Source organism: Lissotriton helveticus, chromosome 4_1 (assembly GCF_964261635.1).
Source record: "Lissotriton helveticus chromosome 4_1, aLisHel1.1, whole genome shotgun sequence".
Taxonomy (NCBI): Eukaryota; Metazoa; Chordata; class Amphibia; order Caudata; family Salamandridae; genus Lissotriton; species Lissotriton helveticus.
In genome coordinates this window covers 416,370,591-416,395,505 of record NC_136063.1, presented here as the reverse complement: position 1 = coordinate 416,395,505, position 24,915 = coordinate 416,370,591, and the positions used below count along the sequence as shown (strand labels likewise).

General features: G+C 46.3%; 1 protein-coding gene across 2 annotated transcripts in view; it reads right to left on the bottom strand.

The window, feature by feature from the left end:
* FBXO43 (F-box protein 43) overlaps positions 1 to 24,915 on the bottom strand; it is a 422,048-nt gene that overhangs the window by 315,243 nt on the left and 81,890 nt on the right. The window contains exon 1 of one of the 2 annotated variants that reach the window (XM_078686960.1): positions 9,155 to 9,414. The exons of the other annotated variant lie outside the window; for it this stretch is intronic. Coding sequence (XP_078543086.1) covers positions 9,155 to 9,199 — 45 coding nt within the window. The 5' untranslated portion in view covers positions 9,200 to 9,414. Of the gene's footprint in view, positions 1 to 9,154; positions 9,415 to 24,915 lie in introns of those variants that run through there. 2 annotated transcript variants of the gene reach the window in all.

Sequence of the window (24,915 nt, the reverse complement as noted above, 5' to 3'; positions counted from 1 at the left end):
TGTAGGAATAAGCAAGTACCACCACACCATGGAGACATCTAAGTACACCTCACTGATGGTGATGAAAGACAGTCACTTAAATTGAGATAGATAAAAGAATGAGCAAACATCAATAGGGATGACAAAAAGCTGAGAAGAAATAGGGAAGGATAAGGCATCAGGGAAAATGCAAAACAAATTATACTAATCGAAAGGAAAGTGTGTCGAAGATCAGAGCTACGTAGAGGAAGAAAAGGCATGGAGGAGGAAGAAAAGAGATGAAGCAGGAAGAAAGACATTGGGGAAGAGCAGTACTACACACCGAGAAGGAGCGCCACACTGAGGAACAGTGCCATGCGGTAGAGGAGTAAGCAGCTGGTAAAATGAGATCTTGGAAAAAGATGCCAGGCACAATGAGGGAATAGGATAAATACTGGAAAAAAGATCACAAATACTACAGGGAAAAGGTTAAACAGGAAGGAAGCAACATGAAAAGGTGAAATAATAAAGAAAGAAGAAACACTGGAGGCGATGAAACACATGAATGGGAGAGGTCCAACACCCTAGAATCTGGAGTCATTGGCGAGAAAGGGCATAAGAAAGATGCTATCAAATATATGGACTGCTTGCAAACTCTGATAAAGCTGGGAAATAGTGATTCCAAATTGTTACTTTTCCAAACTGGCAAGAGAAGATTTTCAAGTACTAGCCAGTGAAATTCCTCCATTTGGAAACTAGATAAAGTGGTTTGCCAAAAGCCACGATTCTACTGAATTCTGTGCTAAATTACCAACCCTCAACAACTAGAAGGTGAATTATCCCTTCCCTCTCCTGTCAAAGCGTATCTCTCTATCTTCCTATATATACAAGCTGCTTATTACTCTGGTCTGTCAAAGTTGACGGCAGAGATTTTACAGGTGAACATGTAGGTATCTTAGTCACCTGCAAATTCTGACATTTTACCGATCTTCAACATTCTGGAAACTGTCCTCAGATTTTCAATCTCTGAATTTCCATGCAGAGATGAAGCAGGCAGAATCATAAACACGCGTTAACAAAGTTATAGGTCTCACCAATGTGAGCGCTATTGGCTTTGGCAATGTATTTTACACATTATGTACACCAGTGTGGCTGTTTTTTCGGCATGGCTAAGAGTGAGTGGAGTGGGGTGGGGTAGATTGGATTGAGAAATATTGGGGTTGAGTAAAATGGGGTAGGAGGAGGTATAGTGAGGTAGAGTGGGGTAGAATGGTGTGGAGAGGGGTAGAATGGAGCTGGGTGGATTAGGGTAGATTGGAGTGGGGGAGTGGAGTAGACCAGCGTGGTAGATTGGAGTGGGGTAGATTGGGGTAGAGTGGAATAGGGTAGATAGGAGTGGTGTACATTGGCTTAGAGTTGAGTGGGCTATATTGGGGTAGATTGGAGTGGAATATATTGGGATAGATTGGAGTGGAGTGGGGTAGATTGGGAAGGGCTGAGTGGGGTAGATTCGAGAAGGGCTGGGTGGGGTAGATTGGAGTGGAGTCAGGTAGATTGAAGTGGAGTCGGGAAGATTGGAGTCAGGTAGATTGAAGTGGATTATAGTAGGGTAGAATGGAAGGGAGTGGGGTGGGGTTAGATTGGGTAGGTTGGATTGGATGGTGTGGAGTAGAGTAGATTGTGGAAGTGTGGTAGATTAGGATTGGGTGGAGTGGGGTAGACTAGAGTGGGGTAAATTAGAGTGGGGTAAATTAGAGTGGGGTAAATTAGAGTGGGGTAGATTGGAGAGAGATATAATGGGGTAGATTGGAGAGGAGTTGATAGGGTGGAGTGCAGTAGATAGGGTGGAGTAGGGTAGAATGGGTGGAGTAGGGTAGAATGGGTGGAGTAGGGTAGAATGGGTGGAGTAGGGTAGAATGGGTGGAGTAGGGTAGAATGGGTGGAGTAGGGTAGATTAGGTGGAGTAGGGTAGATTAGGTGGAGTAGGGTAGATTGGGTGGAGTAGGGTAGATTGGGTGGAGTAGGGTAGATTGGGTGGAGTAGGGTAGATTGGGTGGAGTAGGGTAGATTGGGTGGAGTAGGGTAGATTGGGTGGAGTAGGGTAGATTGGGTGGAGTAGGGTAGATTGGGTGGAGTAGGGTAGATTGGGCTAGATTGTAGCGAAGTGGGGTATGGTAGATTGGGGTAGAGTGAAAAGGGACAGATTAGAGGTGTGGGGTAGAGTGGAGTAGTTTAGAGTGGGGTGGGAGGGAGTGGTGTGTTGTGTCCTGGAGTGAGTGGCATAGAGTGTCAGAGTGGAAGGGCTTGGAGTGGAGCAGTGTGGAATATGCATGGTGTGGTTGTGCAATGTCATTACAGACAACACATTTTCAATTGAATTGACCATTACATTTGCACCGATATATGGTTTTATTGCACACAAACGATAATGTGTGCAAATGTCCTCACCTAGTGTATCAATGTGTTTAGACTGTATTCAGATATGTTCCCACCACACTTTAGAATTAAAAAAAAGTGCTTTATGTGTTCTAATTATGGTACAGTCTGAAACATCAGGACTGTTCATTTTTTTCTGTCTGCTAGAAAAAAAATCCTACACCCTCTCCTCTTACATGGATAATCAACAGGATTGTCACAAATGCTTTCACTTTGAAGTCCCAGAAATAAAAGCAAATACCAAGCTCCCTCGGAAGAGAGAGCTTAACATTTCACCTCTGTATCTGAATGCACAGCAAATGTGACAAGTCAAGAACATGATTTAAATGGCTGTTTACAGAAAGCGAGTTCATGGAAGAATACAGTAAACAAAGTTTGGGCAAAGGAGGGACAAACGCAAGCTGGACAGTTTAAAGCAAATGAAGTCAGAAATGTGAGTTACAAAGCCAGCAGTAAGCAACGGGCAGAATGCAGTCCCAGGTTAGCTTTCTGAATGTTTCCAATATGTCTTTGTCCGGTATGCTGCGACACAAAAAGGTAAGAGTAACAACTGCAGCTAAGGTGTTAAGAGTCCCAGCAGCAGGCATTAAACACAGACTAGTGACCCTGCAGGTTCCATGGCCTCATTAACTTCAAAAGCAGCTCAGCTGAGCTGGAGGCTGGGATAAGTGATGGCCGCTTAAAACCTTGGAGTGAAGCTGTCCAGCCCATTTCACTCAATCTTCCAGTGAATCTTCTACCCCCTATAGTTGTATGCAACAAACGTGGAAAAATGCAAAGGGGTGTCTGATGAAAGATCCAGGATTATGCACACATCATGGCATCAGAACACAGACGCGTGTGAGGGAGTAGATATCATTGTTAATTAGCACCTACACAGCGCGCACACTGCCATTAGTATCACATCGCCTTTTGGTCGTCTAGGGTATGACTTTCCAAAGGCCTTCCTCGCAGTGTTCCGATTCAATTTTGTGAGAAGACACTATGACCCTAGGACTCTCAAATTGTAGCTAAAGAGAGATGTGCAGAAAGTGACAAACACCCTGCATATTACACTTCGCTTCATCCAGACCATTCAGGAATGTTTAAACTAAATATAGCCGCTTCAGTTTAATTTCAGTGAAGTTTCCCCAGAGACTAACAACCTTTTCCCGCAAAAATGTGAAACCATTTATGCTGGTTTTCACATTTGCCAGATTTGGTCTCCCTCTACTGATTACTGAGCACATCACAAGCATCATAAGCAAATATTTCTAGGAAGCTGAAAATGCACCACCATATACCCGATCGTTCATTTTGAGTAGAGAATGTAAACAATTAAACCTACTTTCTCACCGTGGCAGGCTTTAGGACCTTTTGTATTAGTGATTACACGCATTAATTACAAAGTGTTCTGATGTTTTGTAAAGGTTCCTTAAATCTTACCGTCCGTCTCCCAAATTATCCTAGAATTTCTCGGATTACATTCATTATTTCTGCAAAGAACACTACACCGAAGCCTATTATACTTTAGGCTAGGCGTATCTGTGTACCCCTTATATCCACAAATAATAGTATCTTTTGTACCCTTAACCTAGAGCGCATACATCAGCGCAAGTACACTAACCACACTTTAAGCCGTCTATTAATGCCATCACTGCCTATCTAGCAGTCTGTAAGTGTAGCACAAGAATACCAACTGTTACCTTGTTTCCTCGTACCTATGGTGCCTTGGCGCCTGCCTTAATCCCAATATTAATTTACTATTTAGCTTGAGTACCACTTGACATGATCATGGACCAGGACCAGGCAGATCAAACACACACGGACTAGGTGTATAGACCTTTAAGGTACTTATAGACCTTATCTGAATCAAGTGAACTACAGTGTAGTTTACACAGGCCGTGACAATTTTGCAGCCACTATTATTTTTCTGAGGTCCTGAAGAAAGCTCCCCCGACACGTCAGGACAATTCACAAAGGGCTGAAACATGTCGATCTTTTTTGGACATTCTAGTGCGTTAGACTAATAACTCGTCTTTTCACGCACAACACTGTTTTTACTTACCCCGATTCCAGACTTATTAAAGGTGCAGTTTAGGCAATACAAGGTTTTTAGATTCCCAGTTTTAACTCAACTCGAGCACTTTCACACCTCTTATGCTGTTCACTACTGTAATAACCAGTGTTTCTCCTCCTGGTGGAGGAAAGCATACGAAAAAGAAACCCAATGATGATGCTATCACGTTCTTAACAGGGAGGAGAACCAAGATATACCGCCTCACGGCTTGTGTACGTGAATGAGGGTTTTCTTAATGATAAAACGACCAACACGTTGCAAACCCTGGTTACTCAGGTCAAGTGATCCATTCCCTCTTGATATTCTGTAATATTACAAGGAATCTGAATGGATTACAATCCCTTCTTTCTCCCCCTCTTGATTAAAGATATGTGACAGTAAGACATGTTAGTCCATCACACAACATATGACAGTCTTTGTTTTTCAGAGATAGAGCACTGGACCTCCTGAACAGGAAACGAGTATTTCAAGACAATGCATACCTGCACTTTGCATCTACCCTTTTAAGCAATGCCCTTTTTGGTTCCCTCGCAGTCATCTCTAACCCTGGTATTTTCAGCATCACCATTCACCATTTCCTGTCACTGGCTCGCCTCTAGTTTTCTTTCTCACCACCTTGTTACTTCCCCTCCCCGAATTTCTCTTCTGTTCTCATGTGTATCCCTTCTATAAGGTCGTTCTCGGTTTATTCTCCTATGTCCTCCCTTTCATCAATTTACTCATTCTCTTTCTCTGCCTCACTCTGTATAGCTCTCTTCTAAAATACAGCAATCCACAAAGCCATTACCAAAATCAGTTTAGTAGGTTTGATTAGTATACAATGAACATAAAATGGGCGTTACATAAAAGAATTGGCAGGAAATTCACTTCATTAGCTATCTCACACATAGAAACGGGGCCTAATCAAAGCGCACATTATAATGAGTGTGCAATCAGACAAAAGAAAAATCATTCAAAATAGTGTACATTTAAACCAAGAAAGTACATTTGACTATTAATATTCATCTGCTATAAAGGATCAGATCAATCAATATACATTCACAGATACGAATGTACATTAAAATAGTACCTGCACAACACTGTATTAACTATTAATAAGAGTCAACTAAACGCTTACTAACTGACCTGACCATAAAAGTATCTGTGTTAATATAAAAAAAAACATAAATTACCATGCATGCCTATCAGCCAAACCGATGATCTGTCACCCCTCTTTAGAATCGGGCAGGCCAAATGTTTCCAATGGTGGTGTCATCTCTTGCCCCGACTCTGCAGGTGGAAATATTGCACTGACAGCCTGACTGACAGGGGGCCTTCTGTGTAAGTACATCAGACCATCTGTCATATTTAGAGTGGACATCCGATTTACTTTTTTTCTGTTTGGGACCAATGTGGAAAGTCTGGTGGTCCGAAACAGAAGCCAAAAATTACCCTATCACCCTGGTAGCAAACGATCATTCGGTTTTTTAGTTGTTTTTTTTTAAATCCTGGTTGGGAGTATGTTTCTGAAAAACAAAAACAAATTATAGAGTTCCTACATGAAATGTGGTGGAGGCTCAGCCAATTTTCAGCGCCTTCAGAGGAGCTACCGTGGAAGAGATGTCTTCCAGGCCAGCAGTAATTTCCAAGTATGGTGGCTGGTAATCTGTAGGCAAGCAAATGTTAGTACCCCGGCTGCCCTGATGGATGCTGGGCTACCCACCAAACTGTAAATCGGGATGGATGTCACTCTTGTTAATAGCACGTTTCTGATAAGAGACAGGAATGGTTCAAGGGTTATTAGTAGCCCAGGTAAACTTTTTATTTTGGCTCTGGACTCCGCAAAAGCGCCATGAAACCTCTGGGTGCCCGTGCGCTATACAAATTACGAATAACATAACATAACATAACATAACAAAAGAACCTTATTTGTAGCTCCCTGCTGTGATATGGCACTCTTTGATGCCAGTTGCCTGTGGTGCGAAAAGGCCACAGTACATCACTTAAGATGCTTTTGAATAAACTTGTTATAGTTCCACAGAAAACTTTCAAATAAATCTGAAGAATCACCAGCACTGACAGAACATGACAGGACTTCATGCATTATTTAGGAAAAGTTAACATTTCGATGGTGGTTAATTAATGCATTACTAAAACACAATTCAACTCGTATGTTTCAGTACTTTTTTTGTATTTTAGCCTGTGCTCAGTGTATCCCACTGCAACACTTTGTGACCCCTTTTTATTGTTAAACTAATATAAATAGTATTGTAATTGTTTTTTTTTTTTTTTTTTTTTAAGTGCTTACCATCCCGGGAGAGGTGTTAGAGTGCTTTACGTTGAGTAGAAACAAAGGCTAACATTTAGTCAAGTGGAATATTGTATAATATTCTTATGCTTCTAAATTCAGAGAACCAATTCTATATATTTACTTCTGTTTCTTTGTCCTAAATTAAATGGAAGTAAATTATGACATGTGTAAGGGCTTTGTGGTATCATGCAAGTGAATGAATAGATGAATAGAGTGGCTGGACTGGACTAGGTATTATTGGGTTTCAGGGAGAAGAGGGTTCTGATCTACGGAATGGGATATAGTCCGTTAGCAGAGATACTATTGCTTGCTACAGTAGATGTTACCATATTACAGCACAGTAATTATCAAGTAGCTTGATAACGCAGGGCTCAATACTGGCCAATATACCTACATACCCAAATATGTATGTACGCACATAAACACTCGTGTGCATTTATAGAAAGTCTTACAGAAAATCTTAGATAACCCTAAGTCCAAATGCAACATTTCCTTTCTTTTGTTTGGATTTATATAGTGCTGCATCATATAAATGGCCTCACAGCACTGAAATAGTAAATTACTTAATTATATTCTAATGTTACACATTTGTTGTTACATTTTATTGAGAACAATAAGCATGTACTGCTGGAAACTTGCATGCCTTGTGTTTCATTGTTGTGCGACATTCCTGCGTTTAGTGGGTGAATAGGGTCAAGATATGTTAACAGCTCTAGCATAGATGCTGATTTCACTTTTAACATTTACGCTCCTCTGGTGTTTTTTATAATGCAGATGTCCCAATTAGGGAGACAGATCAGGGGCTGCAGAGGCACCGGGGAGATGTTTAAAGAGACAAAGAAGGCTTGTTGAGCTGTAAACAGCCTTTGGACGATAGGTCAGAGCAGCGCCATATACGTGATGGTGCTGGGCATCCGGTCTTCCAGCTCAGTCCAGGTCACGGAGGCTGATGGGGGACAGGGGGGGGAAGCTAAAGCCCTTTCAGCCCAATGGGTGTTGCGCGCCTGGCTGCAGCATACCTGTAGCTTTCTACTCCAAAGTGAAAGACTCCCAGGTATATTGTTTTTTTTGTTTGCAATCAGTACGAAGCCCACTTCGACATGGGGTGATTCATTCTGAAGCACAACACCTCATCAGGGGTAACAAGCACTATATAAACCTTTTTCCCTCTTCTATCCGTCCATTATCCTTCTCAATCCAAATAACTGACTAACATATCCACCGCACAAATTACTTCATATTTCACTATACTAATTCACCACTAATCCTTTATGGGTTCCAGAGGAGCGTCTACTCATAGAAAAAGCACTTTAACACCTCATCAGGGGTAGCAAGCGCTATAGAAATTAAACCTGTTTCCTCTTCTATCCCTCCGCTATCCTCAATTGAAATAACTGACTAACATATCTACCACTAAAATTACTTTCATATATCACTAAACTATTTCACCACTAATCCTTTATGGCTTCCAGATTAGCGGGCTACTTGCCGAAAAAGCACTTTGACACCTCGTCGGGGGTAATAAGCGCTATATAAATGAGACTACATTACAGGTAAACATTATACATACTTTGTTTAAAATGGAGGTAAGAAGTTGCAGAGAGCTTGAAGTAGGGTTGGCAGTGGCACCCTTTGTAAGTGAAAAATCTCATTAGCCAGTTCCTGCTTTCGATTGTGGAGGGGCCAAGAGCTGGTACCAAAATAAGATGTGTAATTGACTATGTATTCACTTTCAACTTGGAAAATTGGCTTGTATTTGCTTTAACATTTATTTGGATTAATTTAGATTTCCCACATGTATTTTAGTCTTGCATTCGCTGTTTTAAAAAAAATACTGGCTTATGATGATTTTCAATATTTTTACCGGTCTTGACTGCAGAATACTTGCCAGTTCAGGTGTCAAGTCTACTTAGATAGCTATAATAACGCTGGGGCGTGAGTTCAATATTTATAGCTACATTACTAATTTGTTGGCATCGCTAGATGTACAAGTGTAACCACATATTGGGTAGTTCTAAAAAGAAGCAAGAAGCACCAAATATAGAGACGACAATGGTCCTCTGCAGTTTAACTTAAGCATTCTGTAGAGGCACTTTGGACCATGCGGAAATTGTAAATATACGATGTTCAGATATCGAATCAAAAGGCTCAGCGCACTGTTGATTTTAAGGAAGAACGAGCCGCGGGGAAGTCATATATGGGAGAAGCAGAGTGAGGTGCGTTTGAGAGCCAACCGTCACTCCGTGGGACAGCAAGGTGGCAGGCAGTATGCGGATAGTAAAGGGCAGCGCAGGCAAGGGTCCTACATGAAGGGGCGCTGTTGTCTAGCGTGGCAGGTTAAAAGGCATGTACGAGGGCTGCATAACACACTTTAACCCGGACGCCTACACACACCCACCCGCCACAGTCACCTTCATGCGGCGTAGGAAACTGCCAAAGTCACATGTCCAGTCCATAAGAGAACGCTTGCACCTGGAGAGGAGCACTGGCTGCCAGAAGAGAAAATTAACAGCAAGTCAGCTGTCTGACGGGAGGCGGCGGCTCGTGTTGTCCTCTCTGCGGCAGTATCTGCCGTGAGAGTACCCGGCGCCTGCTCTCCCGGTCTGAAAGATGCGCTTCCTATAGCAACTCCAATCCAGGGAGGCCGGCGGCCGCCATTGCCATAGGAACTGTGATCTTCCAGCGTGCGCCGCCAGGCACCCACAGTTCCCTCGCTGCAGTTTGAATTGCCCGCCCTGACCAACTGTCAGTCGCGGCGCGTGCCTCCTCTTGCTGCGTCAGCTGTGGAGCCCGCTCTGAACTCGCCTGGGCCCGCCACGCACGAGACTCGAGGAGGCGGACTCACTCAGTATATATAGGGCTAGACTATAGACGGGAGAACCCCATACGCCATATCACGCACCGTGCAATTTCCTCAAATACCAAGAAGACTAAAATTAGGTCATCCCTTTACCCATTTTTATAGAGAGTAAATGACGGGTTTATGCTGAGCTTGTAGCCCCGAAAAGAAGGGCTCAAGGACTTCTGCCTTTTAGCGGAAATGTGAAGCCAATCCAGCATTTCAGAGTTTAGGGGTTCGTTCTTGTTAAAACTTCACCAGAGAAGGTTTTTTTTTCTTTAATTTGGCACAAGCGCTCGTCAAATATTGCACAGTTACATCTCTTCGCTCAGCCCCGCGCTCATTTCAAAGTGACGCACAGCCCCTCCTACCTCACTAGCCCTTGAAGCAGAAATATGCCTGTGCTGTCACATCAAACCACTCTTTTCTCTTTCCTTACAACTATTCTGGTTAGCCTTTCATTTGTGTAACTTCCCGCCATGGGCGTCCGCAGAAATTTTTAATTTCATCACCATCCTCCTACATGATTGAGCACAAGTATTAAATACATTTTTAAAAAATCTAATAAGACAAAGAGCTTAAATAAACATAGAAATCCATATGGGGAAGAGAAAAATCTTGTGAGGCGCCACAGCAGACGACCTGGCAACTACAATTAAACAGAGGGAAAAACAAAAAATGGCCGGGGAAAAAACAAAAAAAATTCTAAATCAAGTTGATGTGGTTCTAGAGAGACCAACATCAGCAAACCTTTCAATGATGATACAGTGGACGATTGTGTCAAATTGAAGAGCTAGTAAGATCAGCCTCGCTAAGCCACATCGTATCAAACAATATTATTGAAGCACCTCATTAAGTACCAAAGCCATGACTGATTCCATCTTTCTACTTGGACAGAAACTCACAGAGGAGTGTAGAGAGCATTGAATTCTTGAAGATGGTTGGTAAGTTGTTCAGACATTATTTGCTTTGTCCTTTTTTTTTTAAAAGTGGGTAACAGCACCACGAGATCAGAGTTATAAACATTTGGAACATCCAAACCATCTCTTGAAGACAGAGGGCTAACACTGGATTTCCAAACTTTGGGGACAAGTCCAGCTGTAAATGTAAATGTATTTCGATTTATATAGCGCACAAATCACCCAGGGGTCTCAAGGCGCTTGCTTAGGGAACCCGTCCTGGTATTCCCCTGTGAGATACCCCGGCAGGGTATTCACAAGGTGAAAGCCAGGCATCCCGCCGCGAGGGGCCGTAGTGGAGATTAAGCAAGCTATTGCCCAGAGTCGCAGAGTGTGACCCCGTGAGTCGAGTAGGCACCGGAGTGAGAATTGTCGAGTCCGTGGAATTTTTGAGCCCAAGACCCGCCGAGGCGGGGAATCGAACCCTGGTCCACGGCTGATCTCAGCTTCCGGGTCTGCCGCCTCTAACCACTGAGCCACGCTTCTCCGCTGTGAACAATGCATTGATAATATTAGCAATTTCCTAGACACTGGCAGTAGATATTCCTTGTAATATTCTCACACAGCACAAGTCATTGGGAAAGCCAGGTTTCAACATGGACAGAAGAATGCATACCTCCTATTTAGAGTCAGTGGAAAAGCAAGAGAGAAATCTCAGTGCAGAAGTAAAGGTCAGGTGCAGGAAAACATCGGACTGATAAATGGGTAGGTTTTAGGTGTACTCTGCAAGTCATTGAACATTGAAGTGGCAGGGCTACATGTCCTCTAATGCACATCTCTTTAGAACAGAGGCAGAGACCAAAAGGCAAACAATAAGGATGGACAGAATGGAGTTAATGGGTTTGGTGAGATGGAGTTCTGAGAGACTTGAGAGTTACATTTAGCTAGGAGTAGGGGGCAAGAAAATGGAGGACGAGCTTAGCCCTGTTTTAAGTTATTCAGGGGCCTTGCCCATTCTAGGGAAGAAACCGTGTTTTGAGGTCACTTAATAACAAGCATTAGCATAGCCAATAGGTCTCGCTTTTTGGACCTTATAAGAATTTAGTTATGCAGCACAATATCCTTGGTGCAACAACATCAATTGTTGCATGGCTAAAAACTTATAAGGTCCCAAAGGCGAGACCTATTTGGCTATGCCAATGCTTGTTGTTCTTGGAAGTAGACAGCTTGTCATGCTTACAAGATCGACCAGTTCACACAGTCAGGGATATGGTCCGGAATGCGATTTTGGTGCACGGGATGAAAGTTTCCTATTATGGGCACCTCCTGAGAGGTATACAGGCTTGAGTTGAGATTGGTTGATAGCTCTTCCTTGACTGCACATTTCTGCAATGGATATTCTAGTGAATTACTTAAACTGGGTCTACAGGGTTTCCAGAGGGGACACTTTTGCACAACATACAGCAGTTTGCAACATCTCGCACTAGGCATTTAGACACAGATCTGATATGCTCTCCTATTCAAGATTTTTATATACCCAGATCAATTGAGTGGCCTGTATGTCATTTGAAAAGAACCTGTTCACTGCCATGAAATGTATCTGAAGGGACCTGGGACATCGATGGAGGGCAATTAAAAGTAACTTTCCATCCATAAGTTGAGATAGTCTGGGATGCTTCCTTCCTTCTTCATGGGTCTTCATGGGTCACCATGGCCTGTTAGTCTGAAGGACTCTATGTATCGCTGTGTCACTGCGAATCCTTGTGGCCTCCGTCTTCACCGGCCTGCTGCTATGGATCACTACTTGCTTCCCCCTGGTAGAGAAGGGTGAGGTTAATTGGTGGCTTCCATCCTTTACTCTTTTTGTTCTGCAGTGGGGAAGTTGTCAGTCTGCTTCCCTTGCCAAAATGTTTTGTTATATTACATTATGTTATTAAAACCTTTATAGATCGCACTATTATCTGGAGGCCTGCTGGCAGTAATGGGACCCTTGTTTTACGTAGTTATCAGATAAATTATCCAAAGATTTGACCGAAAAGCAGAGTTAAAATGTGTCTTAAGAGCAAGTGTGAAAGAATAGATGTGAGATGAAGAGGGAGACCTTCTAGAAACCTCAGAACCAAGTTTGAAGAATTGAATTAATTTATACATTGGCGAGTGATAGGTTCTAGACCTTGCTTCATTTGAGCCATTGGGTGAGGGGGTGCGCACATTTTTGGGGACCAGTACTTGTATTTCTTTGTCAGACTTTTATCCAAAGCAAAGAGTGGAAACACACAAGGAGCAAAGGAGGAAGGAAAAGGCCGAAAAAAGTGACGAAGGTTCAAAGCAAGAACATGCAAGAGTGAGAGAACGGGACAGGAGGTTGTGGAACAAATAAACAGGCGGCGGAATCAAGACTATGCAGCCATGGCTTTCAGCGTTCTAAAATACAGCAGCTCCTTCTGAGCAAAACTGTGAGCCCCGGGGCTTGTACTTACAAATTAAGCACCGGTCCTAGAAGAGTGTAGGTTCTTACATAATGAGAAACAAACGTGGGAACAGTCAGTGGTGCTGGAAATGTGGATGCAGGAATTGATGAACCAATCCCATAAAACTTGAAAGATTTTAGTAGGAAAATTAACAGTAGAACCCCTTTATATGTTTTTCGTTTGTCATCATTTAGTATGTTTTCCGACACAGACTATTAAATATTAGGCACCCGTTTCTGGAAAACGGCTGTAATTATTTTAACATGATGACCTCTGTTTTAGTTTCCTTTCTGTGACTGCCAAGTGAGGAAATGTTATAATTTGAACCGAATCTCCCCACGTAGAGGTGTATGAATGGGGAACATTATATGCAGTTCAGAGATTAATTTGTAATAAAGAAAAAAAGTCCCTGTCCCCAAACGTTTGTTCGTGGCCAGTCGGCCACTACCACCACTTGCGTGGGCTGTTGGTTCATAAGCACCTTCAGATATTGTAACTGTAGCTCTACTTTGGTTTTGGCGGACGATCATGGTGTTTCTCGCCTTCAAATATTTAATGTTGTCAATTAGTGGAGGTAATCCGTTTTCTGAGTGGGAAGGGAACACCTAGATTTATTTCTTTTTGCCTGCTCCCCACAGAAGCAAAAATGGTTACCTTCTGTGTCTGTGAGCTTCGAACACAACCAAAAAACTAAATCGGTAATCGTCCATTGTGTGGCCAGAGAGGTGCCATCAGGCTTTGGTGTGTGAATGATGCCTTTAGAATTGCCAAGACCTGTGGCGTAAGGACGGGTAATGACCAGATCCGTCCAACGTTGTCTGGCACATTCATGTACCATAAGTAAAGCTGCTCCCAGGGAAAATCAGACACAGGCCCTGCTGCACTGAACAAATAAACCAAAGTAAAATCTCTCCCCTGTTAAAACCACATAAGAGGAAATGCAAGCTTGTCTCTCTGCTTGAAGTTCTTCCTGCCTGCTTTTGGTTTGATTAGTCGCCTCCTTACTATAATGAGGCCCTTGAGAGGTTAAGAAACGAATATTTATCTTTCACTTTTGGGTAAAGGGGCCCAACCCGGGCAGGGTTCTAGAATACACCCCCAGATGACAAAAGATGCTAGAGTAAACAAAACAGAATTGTAAAAAAGCGCCCCCCCCCCGCGGACGCCCATGCTTCCCGCAGTTATCAAATGGAGAGAACCACGTTCCAACAACTGCTGTCAACCAGGTGGCTTACTAATGAGGGCGAGGCCAGATGTTAAAGACGGAGCCTCTTTAATAACGTAAACGGAGAAAAACACTTTTTTCTTTTGCAGGGTGTTGCAGGTTTTTAAAGACCTGTGACCTAATGAACGTTAATGGAGACATACCATGAAGGTCAGTGGAGGCGTGAATATTATTGAAAAGAGAATGATACCCACTAGATGAGGCCAAATTAACTGGTATGTATTATTGGGATTGCATTAAGTGGTCTGAAAGAAAACAAGCCTTCAGTTAACAAGACGTCCTTCTGTCAGTATTGAAAATTTATAAATCAAAATATAAAATTTCTATTAAAATTCATATACTTTAAAACTAAGTCAGTCATATTGTAATTACTATGATTGTGCCGGTCAACCTGTTGCCTCGAAAATGCAGGGGAAGTCAAGCACTTAATCCCTTGCCTGCCAGGCCTCGCTTCCCCCACACCCCGGGCAACAACTTTTTGGACTATTTGGGGTAGTTTGTGCTTAGGCCCCACAACGTTTTGTCCACATAAGGTATTCACACCAAATTTGCGTCCTTTTCTTCCAACATCCTGAGGATTCTAAAGCTACAAGAGGTTTGTGGATCCCCCTTGGAGCAGTATACCCATACCTCTGCCTCTCACCGCACGCACGTGCGCATAGACTACCTCTTTCTGCCGGCTCAGGACTGCCAGACGATTTAAACAATCTCTATCCACCCCCGAGGCTTGTCAGACCATTCGCCGGTGGCGCTACGCATAGGCTCCCTCCCCCATCATCTAGCCCAGTCTGGCGACTCAACACCTGGTTTCTCCAGGATGAGGAGTTTAAGGACCAAAGTGGTATCGAGCTTTGCCTTTATTTCACCACTAAACAAGGTTCAGTGCCCTCCTCCCGCACCCTCTGGAAGACCGGAAAGGCCACCATTCGTGGTTTCGCCAAGGGCCAACTCAAAACCACCAGCGCGGCACGTGACTCAACTCACGCTTCTAGAGCGCAGGCCGCCCAGCTCGAGACACTCCTCCCTGATGACAGGACTGATGCACAGGACAGGAGACTTGCGTTCCTGAGGGAGGAGATCAGACAGTCCTCCCTGGAAGCTGCCAAATTGCTTTGGCGATCTTCCATGGCCCGCGTGTATGGTTGAGGAGACAAAAATGGGAAGCTCCTCCACCGCCTTGCCGCCTACCCTATGGCTAAATCGTATAATACCGGAGGTAACTGATACGAGTGGCGAGATCCAACATGCCCCGACAGCGGTGGCCCAATGCTTTGCTCCTTACGATGCTACCCTCTATTCAGCCTGGACGCCTGGTCTTTCACTCCCGAGCTCCTCCGGCGGGAATGGTTTCCCCTTCCGAGCCTTAGTGAGCTTGAGGCAGAGGCGCTAGACCTTTCAATTACTCCGAGGAGGTGTCTGATGCCCTATAACGCATGGGGGCCGGTAAGACACCGGGCCCAGACGGACTCCCCCCAGAATTGTATGCGATTTACCGTGACATCTTGGTCTCACCTCTCATGGCAATGTACAAGGAAGCGGTCGAGTGGGGCTCTTTCTGCCTGGAGACAGACCTCGCTACCATTGTAGTGATTCCTAAGTCTCAGCCCCCCCTCGAGCTGCTGCTCGGAATATCCTCCCATTTCACTTTTCAATACTGAGCTCAAGATCTTTGCTTCCGTCCTGGCCAACCGCATACGACCACATTTAGCTAACCTGGTCCATCCAGGCTAATGCGGCTTCATGCCTCTTCGAGGGACCAGGCACTGCCTTAGACGCCTTCATCTTGCCCTTGCGATCTGGCACTTGTTGTCTCCCTACTTGTCTCTCATTCTTGTAGATTTCGAGAAGGCATTTGATTCGGTTGATTGGGGTTATCTAGAAGCGGTGTTGGAGCAGATGGGCTTTGGAATCCTTTCCATGACATGGTGAAGACGCTATATCACCAACTCCGGGCGTAGGTCCTTGTTAACGGAGCCCTGTCTCTTGCCACTGTAGAGGTTACCATATTACAGCACTGTAATTATCTAGTAGCTTGATAACGCAGTGAACACTTACTCTTTTTTGCAATATGCCTAGCTGTGGTCTTTGGGCCCTAGACACTCAGGGGAAATCTATTAAGAGGGGACTTGAGTGGCTCTAACCAGGTTCTTTTACCCAGAATCCCTTGCAAACCTAAAACTTTGTCAAAAAAACCCCACATTTTCCTCACATTTCTGTGATGGAAATTTCTGGAATCTGCGGGGAGCCACTAACTTCCACCCACCAAGCGTTCCCCAAAGTCTGCCGATAAAAATTGTACTTCACTTGTGTGGGTAGGCCTAGTGCCTGCAACAGGAAATGGCCCAAAACATATTGTGGAAACATCAAAATTATTTACCACAAAAAAACCTGGTTTTGCAAGGGAGTCATCCACCTTTTTCATCCCGGACTCGACAGCCATCTAGGGAAACCTACCAAACCCAGACATTTCTGAAAATTAGACACCCGAGGGAGTCCAGGGAGGATTAGCTTGTGTGGATCCCCCAATGATTTTTTACCCAGAATCCCCTGCAAACCTCAAATTTAGCTGTGAAGAAAAAAAAAAAATCACATTTTCCTCACATTTCTGTGTGGTACTTCACTTGTCCGGGACCAAAAATTCAGGTGCCCTACTTGCAAAACCAGGTTGTTTCGCAATACATCATTTTGATGTCTCCACAATACGTTTTGGGGCCTTCCCTGTCCGGGATACTTGGCCCAACCACACAAATGAGGTACAATTTTTAATCTGTAGACCTGGGAGAATGCAGGGTGGTAGGAAATTTGGGTTGGCCTGGCGATTCCACAACTTTACCACACAGAAATGTGAGGAAAATATGAATTTTTAAGCTAAAGTTGAGGTTTGCAGGGGTTTCGGGGTAAGAAAACATTGGGGGATCCACGCAAGCTATACATCCATGGACTTCCATGGGTGTCTAGTTTTCAGAAATATTTTGGTTTGGTAGGTTTCCCTAAATGGTCGCTGTGTCTGAGACGAAAAGCACAGGTGCCCCCTTCTTGCAAAAACAGGTTTGTTATAGATGGGGGGTACCAGCATTTTTGGTCCGGGGCTTGGCGGCCATCTAGGGGAACCTACCAAACTGAGGCATTTCTGAAAACACAAACACCGAAGAACTGAAATGAGCAGATTGCCTCATTTCAGTTTCATATATAATGACGTCAGATTGTTATTACATATGGAAAAGAAAAATGCTTCGGGAAGCTGTTCGCCACCTCCTGAGCCAGAGAAAAAAGAAACTAAATCCCTCTGCTGAAAACAGCAGAGGGAGTATGTAGTGGTGTGCTGAGGACCTAATGGTTACGTCTGTGGCACACCAGCACTGCAGCCATGGATGTAACTTATGTCCATTTCACGGAACCGATTAAGAGGGTGATTGCACAAAAGTCAACAAGGAACAAACTTTTTTTGAAAAGCAGGCGATTCCATTGAAGTTTATGAAGGCAAATTGAACTAACAAGCATTGGCAAATTCAATAGGCCTCGCCATTATGTAGCGCTTACTACCCCTATGTGCGGCGCTGAAGCGCTTTCCTACATGAGAGGCATTCTGCACCATGTAGGGTGTGCAGTTGGAATGATGTTTTTTGTTTTGATCCTATGTGGGAAGTGTTTCCATGTCATGCATGAGGGCCACCTAGGTGCAGTCATCGTGCTATGGGACTCCGCGCGTAGAAGTGTGGTGGTTGATTAAGTGTACGAGACAGACGCGCAGTTTTATGGTTTTCAGTATGCTGTTCACTTTGAACAGCTCTGCAGGTCCCTCTATGGAATTTCATACGATATAGTCACATGATATAGTCTGCTTACTTGAGTACTGCACGGGGTTTTCCAATCTGAGAATATGTATACAGTTGTGATTCTCTATGGAACAGCTATTGGCTTTGACAATTTCTTTTAGCCATATGGTACAGAAGCACATCTGGAAGTCCGCATACAAAATCGCTAGGACACGTTCAGCGCTGACCACAAGGTACAGCATTCCGTTTTCTAAGTAGGGGTTCATTTGCTATCTTCCCAAAAAAATACAAAAAGAACAATTGATAAACAGAACACAGATCAATGTCAAACATTCACCCCAGTACGGAGATCTGAGCCTAAATCCATAGTTTTTTTGCTCCCCATGCCATTCCAGATTAAACCCAGCCATATGCAAATTAGTCTTGACCAACAGTCCTGCCCGAACTGCTAGACCATGTTCTCCCTGGACTGGAAACAAGCATCCTAGGGCCAGTTTTGGGGTTTCACCCCTCATCACCTTTGGAATTTATATACTGCAAGAACTGTTCGTAATGTGCTGTTGATTTTACTTATTTTCTTTTCAACATGTGATTGCCAATTAGGAGCATGGTGACATTTAATCTAAAGAAGTACTATGAAAAGCGAGAGGAACTTTATGTTGATGCAATTAGCTTCCCCTGTGGAGAGTATTAAAAAATGTGGGGGAAAAGACGCACTGAGTTTGACACAGGCTGTGGGATCAGCCGAAACGCGTCTCTGTTGGAAAGCGCGGTCTGCAAATTAACCAAAAATTCAAGGGGGGGGGGGGGGGGGCTAGCAGCCAAGCATGGCGGCTGCTTGATAAAGGAGCTCCCGGAGCACTGAGGCTCGTTCTATGAATCCGGATAATTAATCCGTTACATCGCCACCTGAAGGGGCAGAACCCAAGACCTGGGTACAATCGGCCTCGAAGGACCTGCTCCTGAACAAAATCCGACGCCAGGAACTGGTCTGGAAGCGGAGTGACGGAGAGGGGCCTGTTGCTACCGCCGCAGCACCAACCTGAATTAGTTGAACACCCGGGCGGAAGTGAAGGCCGGTCGGAGGGAAGAATCGGCGACTGACCGGTCCGCCGCTGGGTGAGAGGCACAAGCCGCAATCTGAAGGACAGCGGGGGCAGAGATTGCGATCCGATCCCTGCGATAATTATCCTGTGTTGCGGGGGCGAAAGTGAGGCGAGAGCTGCCCCGTGACTGAAGCTGGAGGGCGGTCTACCGGGACGCGACCCTTCCCCGGAGCAGACCAGCGACTGGGGCACCCGGGAGGGGGTGAGCCCCGACCGAATCCGCTGCCGGCGGTGACACGCGTGGGGCGACCTTGGCGGCACTGCAGCGGGAAGGATAGCTGCGCCAAAAATCGGACCGGAGGCGGAGAGGCACTGGAGGCGCCATCCAACATCGGACTGAGACGCCGGGGATTGGGGGCTGGAGGTGCGGGCCTCCTAGCTAGCTCTTGCTGTCAGCGGTGCCCTGCGGTGAAGCACAGTGGGTCGCGAATAAAGCAACCGAGACACAAGGGGAGGCCACGGCAATACGCCGCCATTGTGTCGTCGCCACGTGCGCCCTAGGGCTGGCTCTGCCCACAATCAGGGCCCCCCAACAGTAGGAGAGGCAACGGGGCTTGACAGGGCGCTGCCTGGTGATCCTGCGACAGCTACCAGGCTACAGTTGGGACTGCGCACTGACACGGCCCCGGCTGTGCGATTGTCGGAGAGTCGAACTCCTTGCAGGACACCATTATAGAGGGACGTAGTACACGCGGTGGGAATCGCAGAGAGGCAGACGGCGCGCAACCTGACTTCATCCGTGCTGTGGACGGGCAGCCCGACACGCCCACCACAGGCAAGAACTGGGGCCGGTGGCACTGTGACGACCCTGCAGCAGCCGCGGGGTGCCAGGCCACGGACGTATTAGTTGACAAACGCAAGACCACGCCATCCCCTAACATGAAAAGATCGTTGGGGGGTCCTGGGAACCGCCATCTTTAACTCCGTAACAGCACATGATGCCGCGGTGTCCGAGTACCAACAGATAGCCACGCTCTATAACTATACTACTAAGGCTGTAGTGGGGGCACGGAACCATGACAGTCCTCCCCGTGTTGAGACTCCACCGGGGGCGCTGGGCACCGAAGAGCGCACTGAGGAGCTCTAGCGCTGCCGCCTTTTGCACCAGTGCCCTATATCCGTATCCATACCTACAGCCTGGTACAGTCGGTTGACATGGCGGGAAGAGGGCCGAGAAACATGTCAACGCAGGCACAACTTGACAAATATGCGTATGAAAAAAAGGACAACCACTCGGCGGCCGGTGGTCGCACATCCGTGGGCAAAGGTCAAGACGCAGAAGGAGGCAAAAACATGACACTGGAAGACATTATGAAAACCCTCTCTAATGTTCAAACAGTTGGAAGTATATCCACTGATATCAATCTGCTGCGCGCCGATTTCCGCAAAATGTCAGAACGAGTGGCACAGGTGGAGGTTGTGACAAAATCACTGGTGGAGGATACTTCGGAACTGCAGGTTGCAATGGAGCGCATGGAGGCGGTCACCAAACAACTACAAGCGAAGCTGGACGACCAGCAAGGGCGCTTACGAAGGAACAATGTTCGAATCCTAGGCATTCCGGAAACTGAGGGTAAAAAAGCAATGGATCTATACGTCGAGAACCTCATCAAAACCAAGCTACAGCCCAAAGGACTTTCCCACTTCTTCTCGGTGGAGCGAGCACACAGAGTGCCTGGTGGGACGCCGAAACCAGGCGCCGCACCACGACCGGTCTTAGCTCGTTTATTCAACTTTCGGGACAGGGATGCAATATTACAGGCTGCAAGAGAATCATCGCCCATCAAACTTCAGAACTCCACAATAGCCTTCTTCCCAGACTACACGGCAGAGGTGGCCCGACGCCGAAAAACCTTCTCTGAGGTGAAAAAGGCGCTTCAAGCGCAGGAGGTGCCGTACTCCATGCTATTCCCAGCAAAGTTACGAATCGTGGCGGACGGGAAGACGTGGATCTTTGACACACCGGAGGTCGCACAAGACTGGCTCGATGGATGGAGATTAGTAGAGGGGCCCGCCGATCCAACAGACAACGTCGAAACCAGCAAGCCGAGACACGAGAGGAGCAGCACCAGGAAGGGCCGGAGCCTCAAGAGAGGACATCAGAGGCGGGATCGGAGAATGGGGGACACCCACCCGACCCCCTAACTCTCCGCGACAACGGCGAATAGACAGGAGGCATCTCAGCATCCAGACATTATGCCCTTTGGACTCACGGTTGGGTGAAGGCGAGTAAGGTGGACTGAGCCGTTGGTGCTCAGGGACTCTTAACCCCCATGAGCAAGTAAGGTGGTTTGGGGTGGGATTAAGCACTCTGCACAGTTGGGGAAGCGGGCGGTGTTATGTCCGTGGAGCAGGGAAGCAGGGAGGGGGGGGCAAGAGGGGGGGTTTGGTTTTGTTGGTTCTGGTTCAAGATACACACACTATGGCACACCATATCACACTCATAACAACACAAACTTCCCTTATGACCTTCTGATTTCTACAAATTACAACATTCCTATTTTTAATAAAAGTTTTCGACACAAGGTGGATATTGTTTTCCTTTTAGAGTTTCTTTATTATTTTAATATTATTACTTTGTATCATTCTTTTTAAATTTGAAACATTATTTTACAAAAAACACACATGATTAAGCATTAAGACAATTAATATCCAGATACCAAACAGAGAAAAACAAAAACTAATACATATTTACCAAAATGTCATACACACTCTTTCATACACTCCACATTCATTCCCAATTCTGTATCGGATGGGTCACGGGTTGGTATGTAATTAGTACGCAAGGTCGACGCGTTTCGGTGGAATAGGACCACCTTCCTCAGGACCTCTTAGCAGAATACCCAATCTTTCACAAGAAAATCATATTCTCTGTATAGATATCAAATTTAGTTTATAGGGACAGATCACCTTTTCTATTTGGACTTCGTCTTCTGTCAGGGAAAGACTGCAGGGAATACCTATAACAGTCTAGATGATATCATTCCTAAGTGAATCACTCGGGATGGTGGAGAGCTGTGGCCTTTTATTCTGTAGATTACTTGAGGGACAGTTTTTCTTTTGAACTATTAAACAGTTGCTTATATTCTGCTCGTTTTCTGTTTCTCAAATCATTTCGATATTGTCACCAAATCTGTTGCAGTCCATTACAGCTTTGAATTTTGAAAGCTCAGTACTCGGGTGGCGTGGACGTACAAAAAAGGCCTCGTTCCAGAATCCCGTCGGTTAACCATATCACACTCTACACGTGTAGATCCACGGGTGGCACCAGACAATTGACACCGCAACTACTGCAGCGATTAGACACACTCATGAGACCACATGATGGCTTCCCAGTCCCACACAGAGGCCACTGAGAGCATCCCGCGCTCTGCGGCGGTGCCCCCTCTTCGAATACTCACATGGAATTTAGAGGTTTAGGGGATAAAATTAAGAGGGGGTTGGTCCTGCAAGCAATCAAACGCCAGGGGCCCGCGCTAGTGTTGTTACAAGAGACACAACTCACGGGGTCAGCATGTCGTGCACTCGATAGACGAGGATACAAAATGGCAGCACACGCGGAGTTTACAGCGGGGTCAAGGGGAACGGGTATCCTGGTAAAGAACAACTCCCCCTTCATCGTTCTACAGCACAAGGTGGATGATCAAGGCCGCTTCGCGGCTGTTCCTGGGCAGTGGGAGGGTAGACTCATGAATGTGGTGTCCGTGTACATTCCCCCAGCCCTACACTCCATAGCATTACCGGCGCTGGGAGAGTTTCTGTTGAACCTCCCGACAGGATATACAATCATAGGAGGGGATTTTAACGCTATTGCAGACCCAGCGGTGGACACATTTCCCGTCAGGACACGCACGTTGGGCTCCTCTGCCTTACCGGGGTTCATGGAGGCTTTGGGTTTGACAGATGCCTGGCGCCATATCCACCCCACGGCGAAGCAATACACATATCGCTCTCCGGTACACCATAGCTTGTCCCTCCTAGACTATTTTCTACTCCTGGGTGATGGGATGAGAGACGTGGACACCATAGACATACTCCCAAGGGGAATTTCCGACCACTCTCCTGTATTGCTATCCCTTTCCACTAAAGAGAAAAAACGCACGAGAATTTACCCTATATACCCCAATTATCTCTTGATCCCCCAGATCAAAAAAAGACCTTAAATCTGCAACCAAATACTACTTTGCAGAAAACACACTGTCGGTATCTTCCCCATCGATTCTGTGGGAAGCATATAAGGCGGTCCTGCGGGGACGAGCAATTGCGTCAGTCTCGGGACACACACACACATACACGCAAAAACTTTCTGAGCTGGAGCTGGCGCTCCAAACGGCTGACACGGCACACATGGCTGACCCCACGACAGAAACTGCACACAGGTTGAAATGGCGTCAGCAACAGTACAGTGACCACCTCAAATCGCAGGTCAGAGACAACATAGCCAACACGGCACATAGGGTTTAGGACATCGGGGACAAGGCGGGGAAAATGTTGGCGTGGCTGGACAAACGTAGAGGGAACAACAGAGGTATACAGCACCTACACACTCGAGGGCGGGAGTTACAAACACACCCAGAGGATATAGTGCGCACCCTGGCGGAACATTTTCAGGATGTGTACACTCCAGACCAGGCAGTCACGGCGCAAGCGGCGAGGGCTTCCCTTGAAAACAGACATCCCCACACTTCCGCCGGAAGCGGCGCAGGAGCTCGAGGCAGATCTGACGGAAGAGGAAATACAGCGAGCAATCCAGGAGATCCAATTGGGAAAAGCGATGGGCCCTAATGGGATACCCATTGAATGGTATAAAATTATGTCGGAGACCCTTAGTAAGCCCCTATTGGCAATGTACATAGACAGTTTTGAGAGGGCGGAGCTCCCATTAGACCAACGTACCGCCACGATAGTGGCTATACCAAAACCCAGAAAACCACCGGCAGAATGCTCCACTTACCGCCCCATCTCCTTTATTAACGTGGAAGCGAAAATTTTAGCAAAGCTGCTGGCTGCCAGACTGATGAACCACCTGCAGTTGCTGATCCTCCTGGATCAATCGGGCTTCATGCCCCATCGAAGCACGGCCCTCAATCTCAGGCGGGTTCACGGGGTGATGGCACGAGCCCACTCCCTGTCAGAGGTGGCAGTGATCCTTTCTCTAGACGCCAAGATGGCGTTTGATCTGGTGGAATGGGATCAATCAATCAATCAAGCATTTATATAGCGCACTACTCACCCGGAGGGTCTCAAGGCGCTGGGGGAGGGGGTCCGCTACTGCTCGAACAGCCAGGTCTTGAGCTGCTTCCTGAAGGCGAGGTGGTCTTGGGTCAGGCGGAGGTGGGTCGGAAGGGAGTTCCAAGTCTTGGCGGCCAGGTAGGAGAATGACCTTCCTCCTGTGGTGGCTCTTCGGATGCGGGGGACGGCGGCGAGGGTGTGGCTGGTCGATCGAAGCTGGCGTTTGGGAGCGTAGAAGTTGAGTCGGCTGTTGAGGTATCCTGGGCCTTGGTTGTGTAGGGCTTTGTGTGCGTGGGTGAGGAGCCGGAAGGTGATTCTCTTGTTGACCGGGAGCCAGTGCAGGTCTCTCAGGTGTCCGGAGATGTGGCTGCGGCGGGGGATGTCCAGGATGAGTCGTGCTGAGGTGTTCTGGATCCGCTGGAGTCTCTTCTGGAGTTTAGCGGTGGTTCCGGCGTAGAGGGCGTTGCCTTAGTCCAGACGGCTGGTGACGAGGGCATGGGTGACCGTCTTCCTGGTCTCTGTGGGGATCCATCGGAAGATCTTACGTAGCATGCGCAGGATGTTGAAGCACGACGAGGAGACGGCGTTGACTTGTCTGGTCATGGAGAGGGAGGAGTCCAGGAT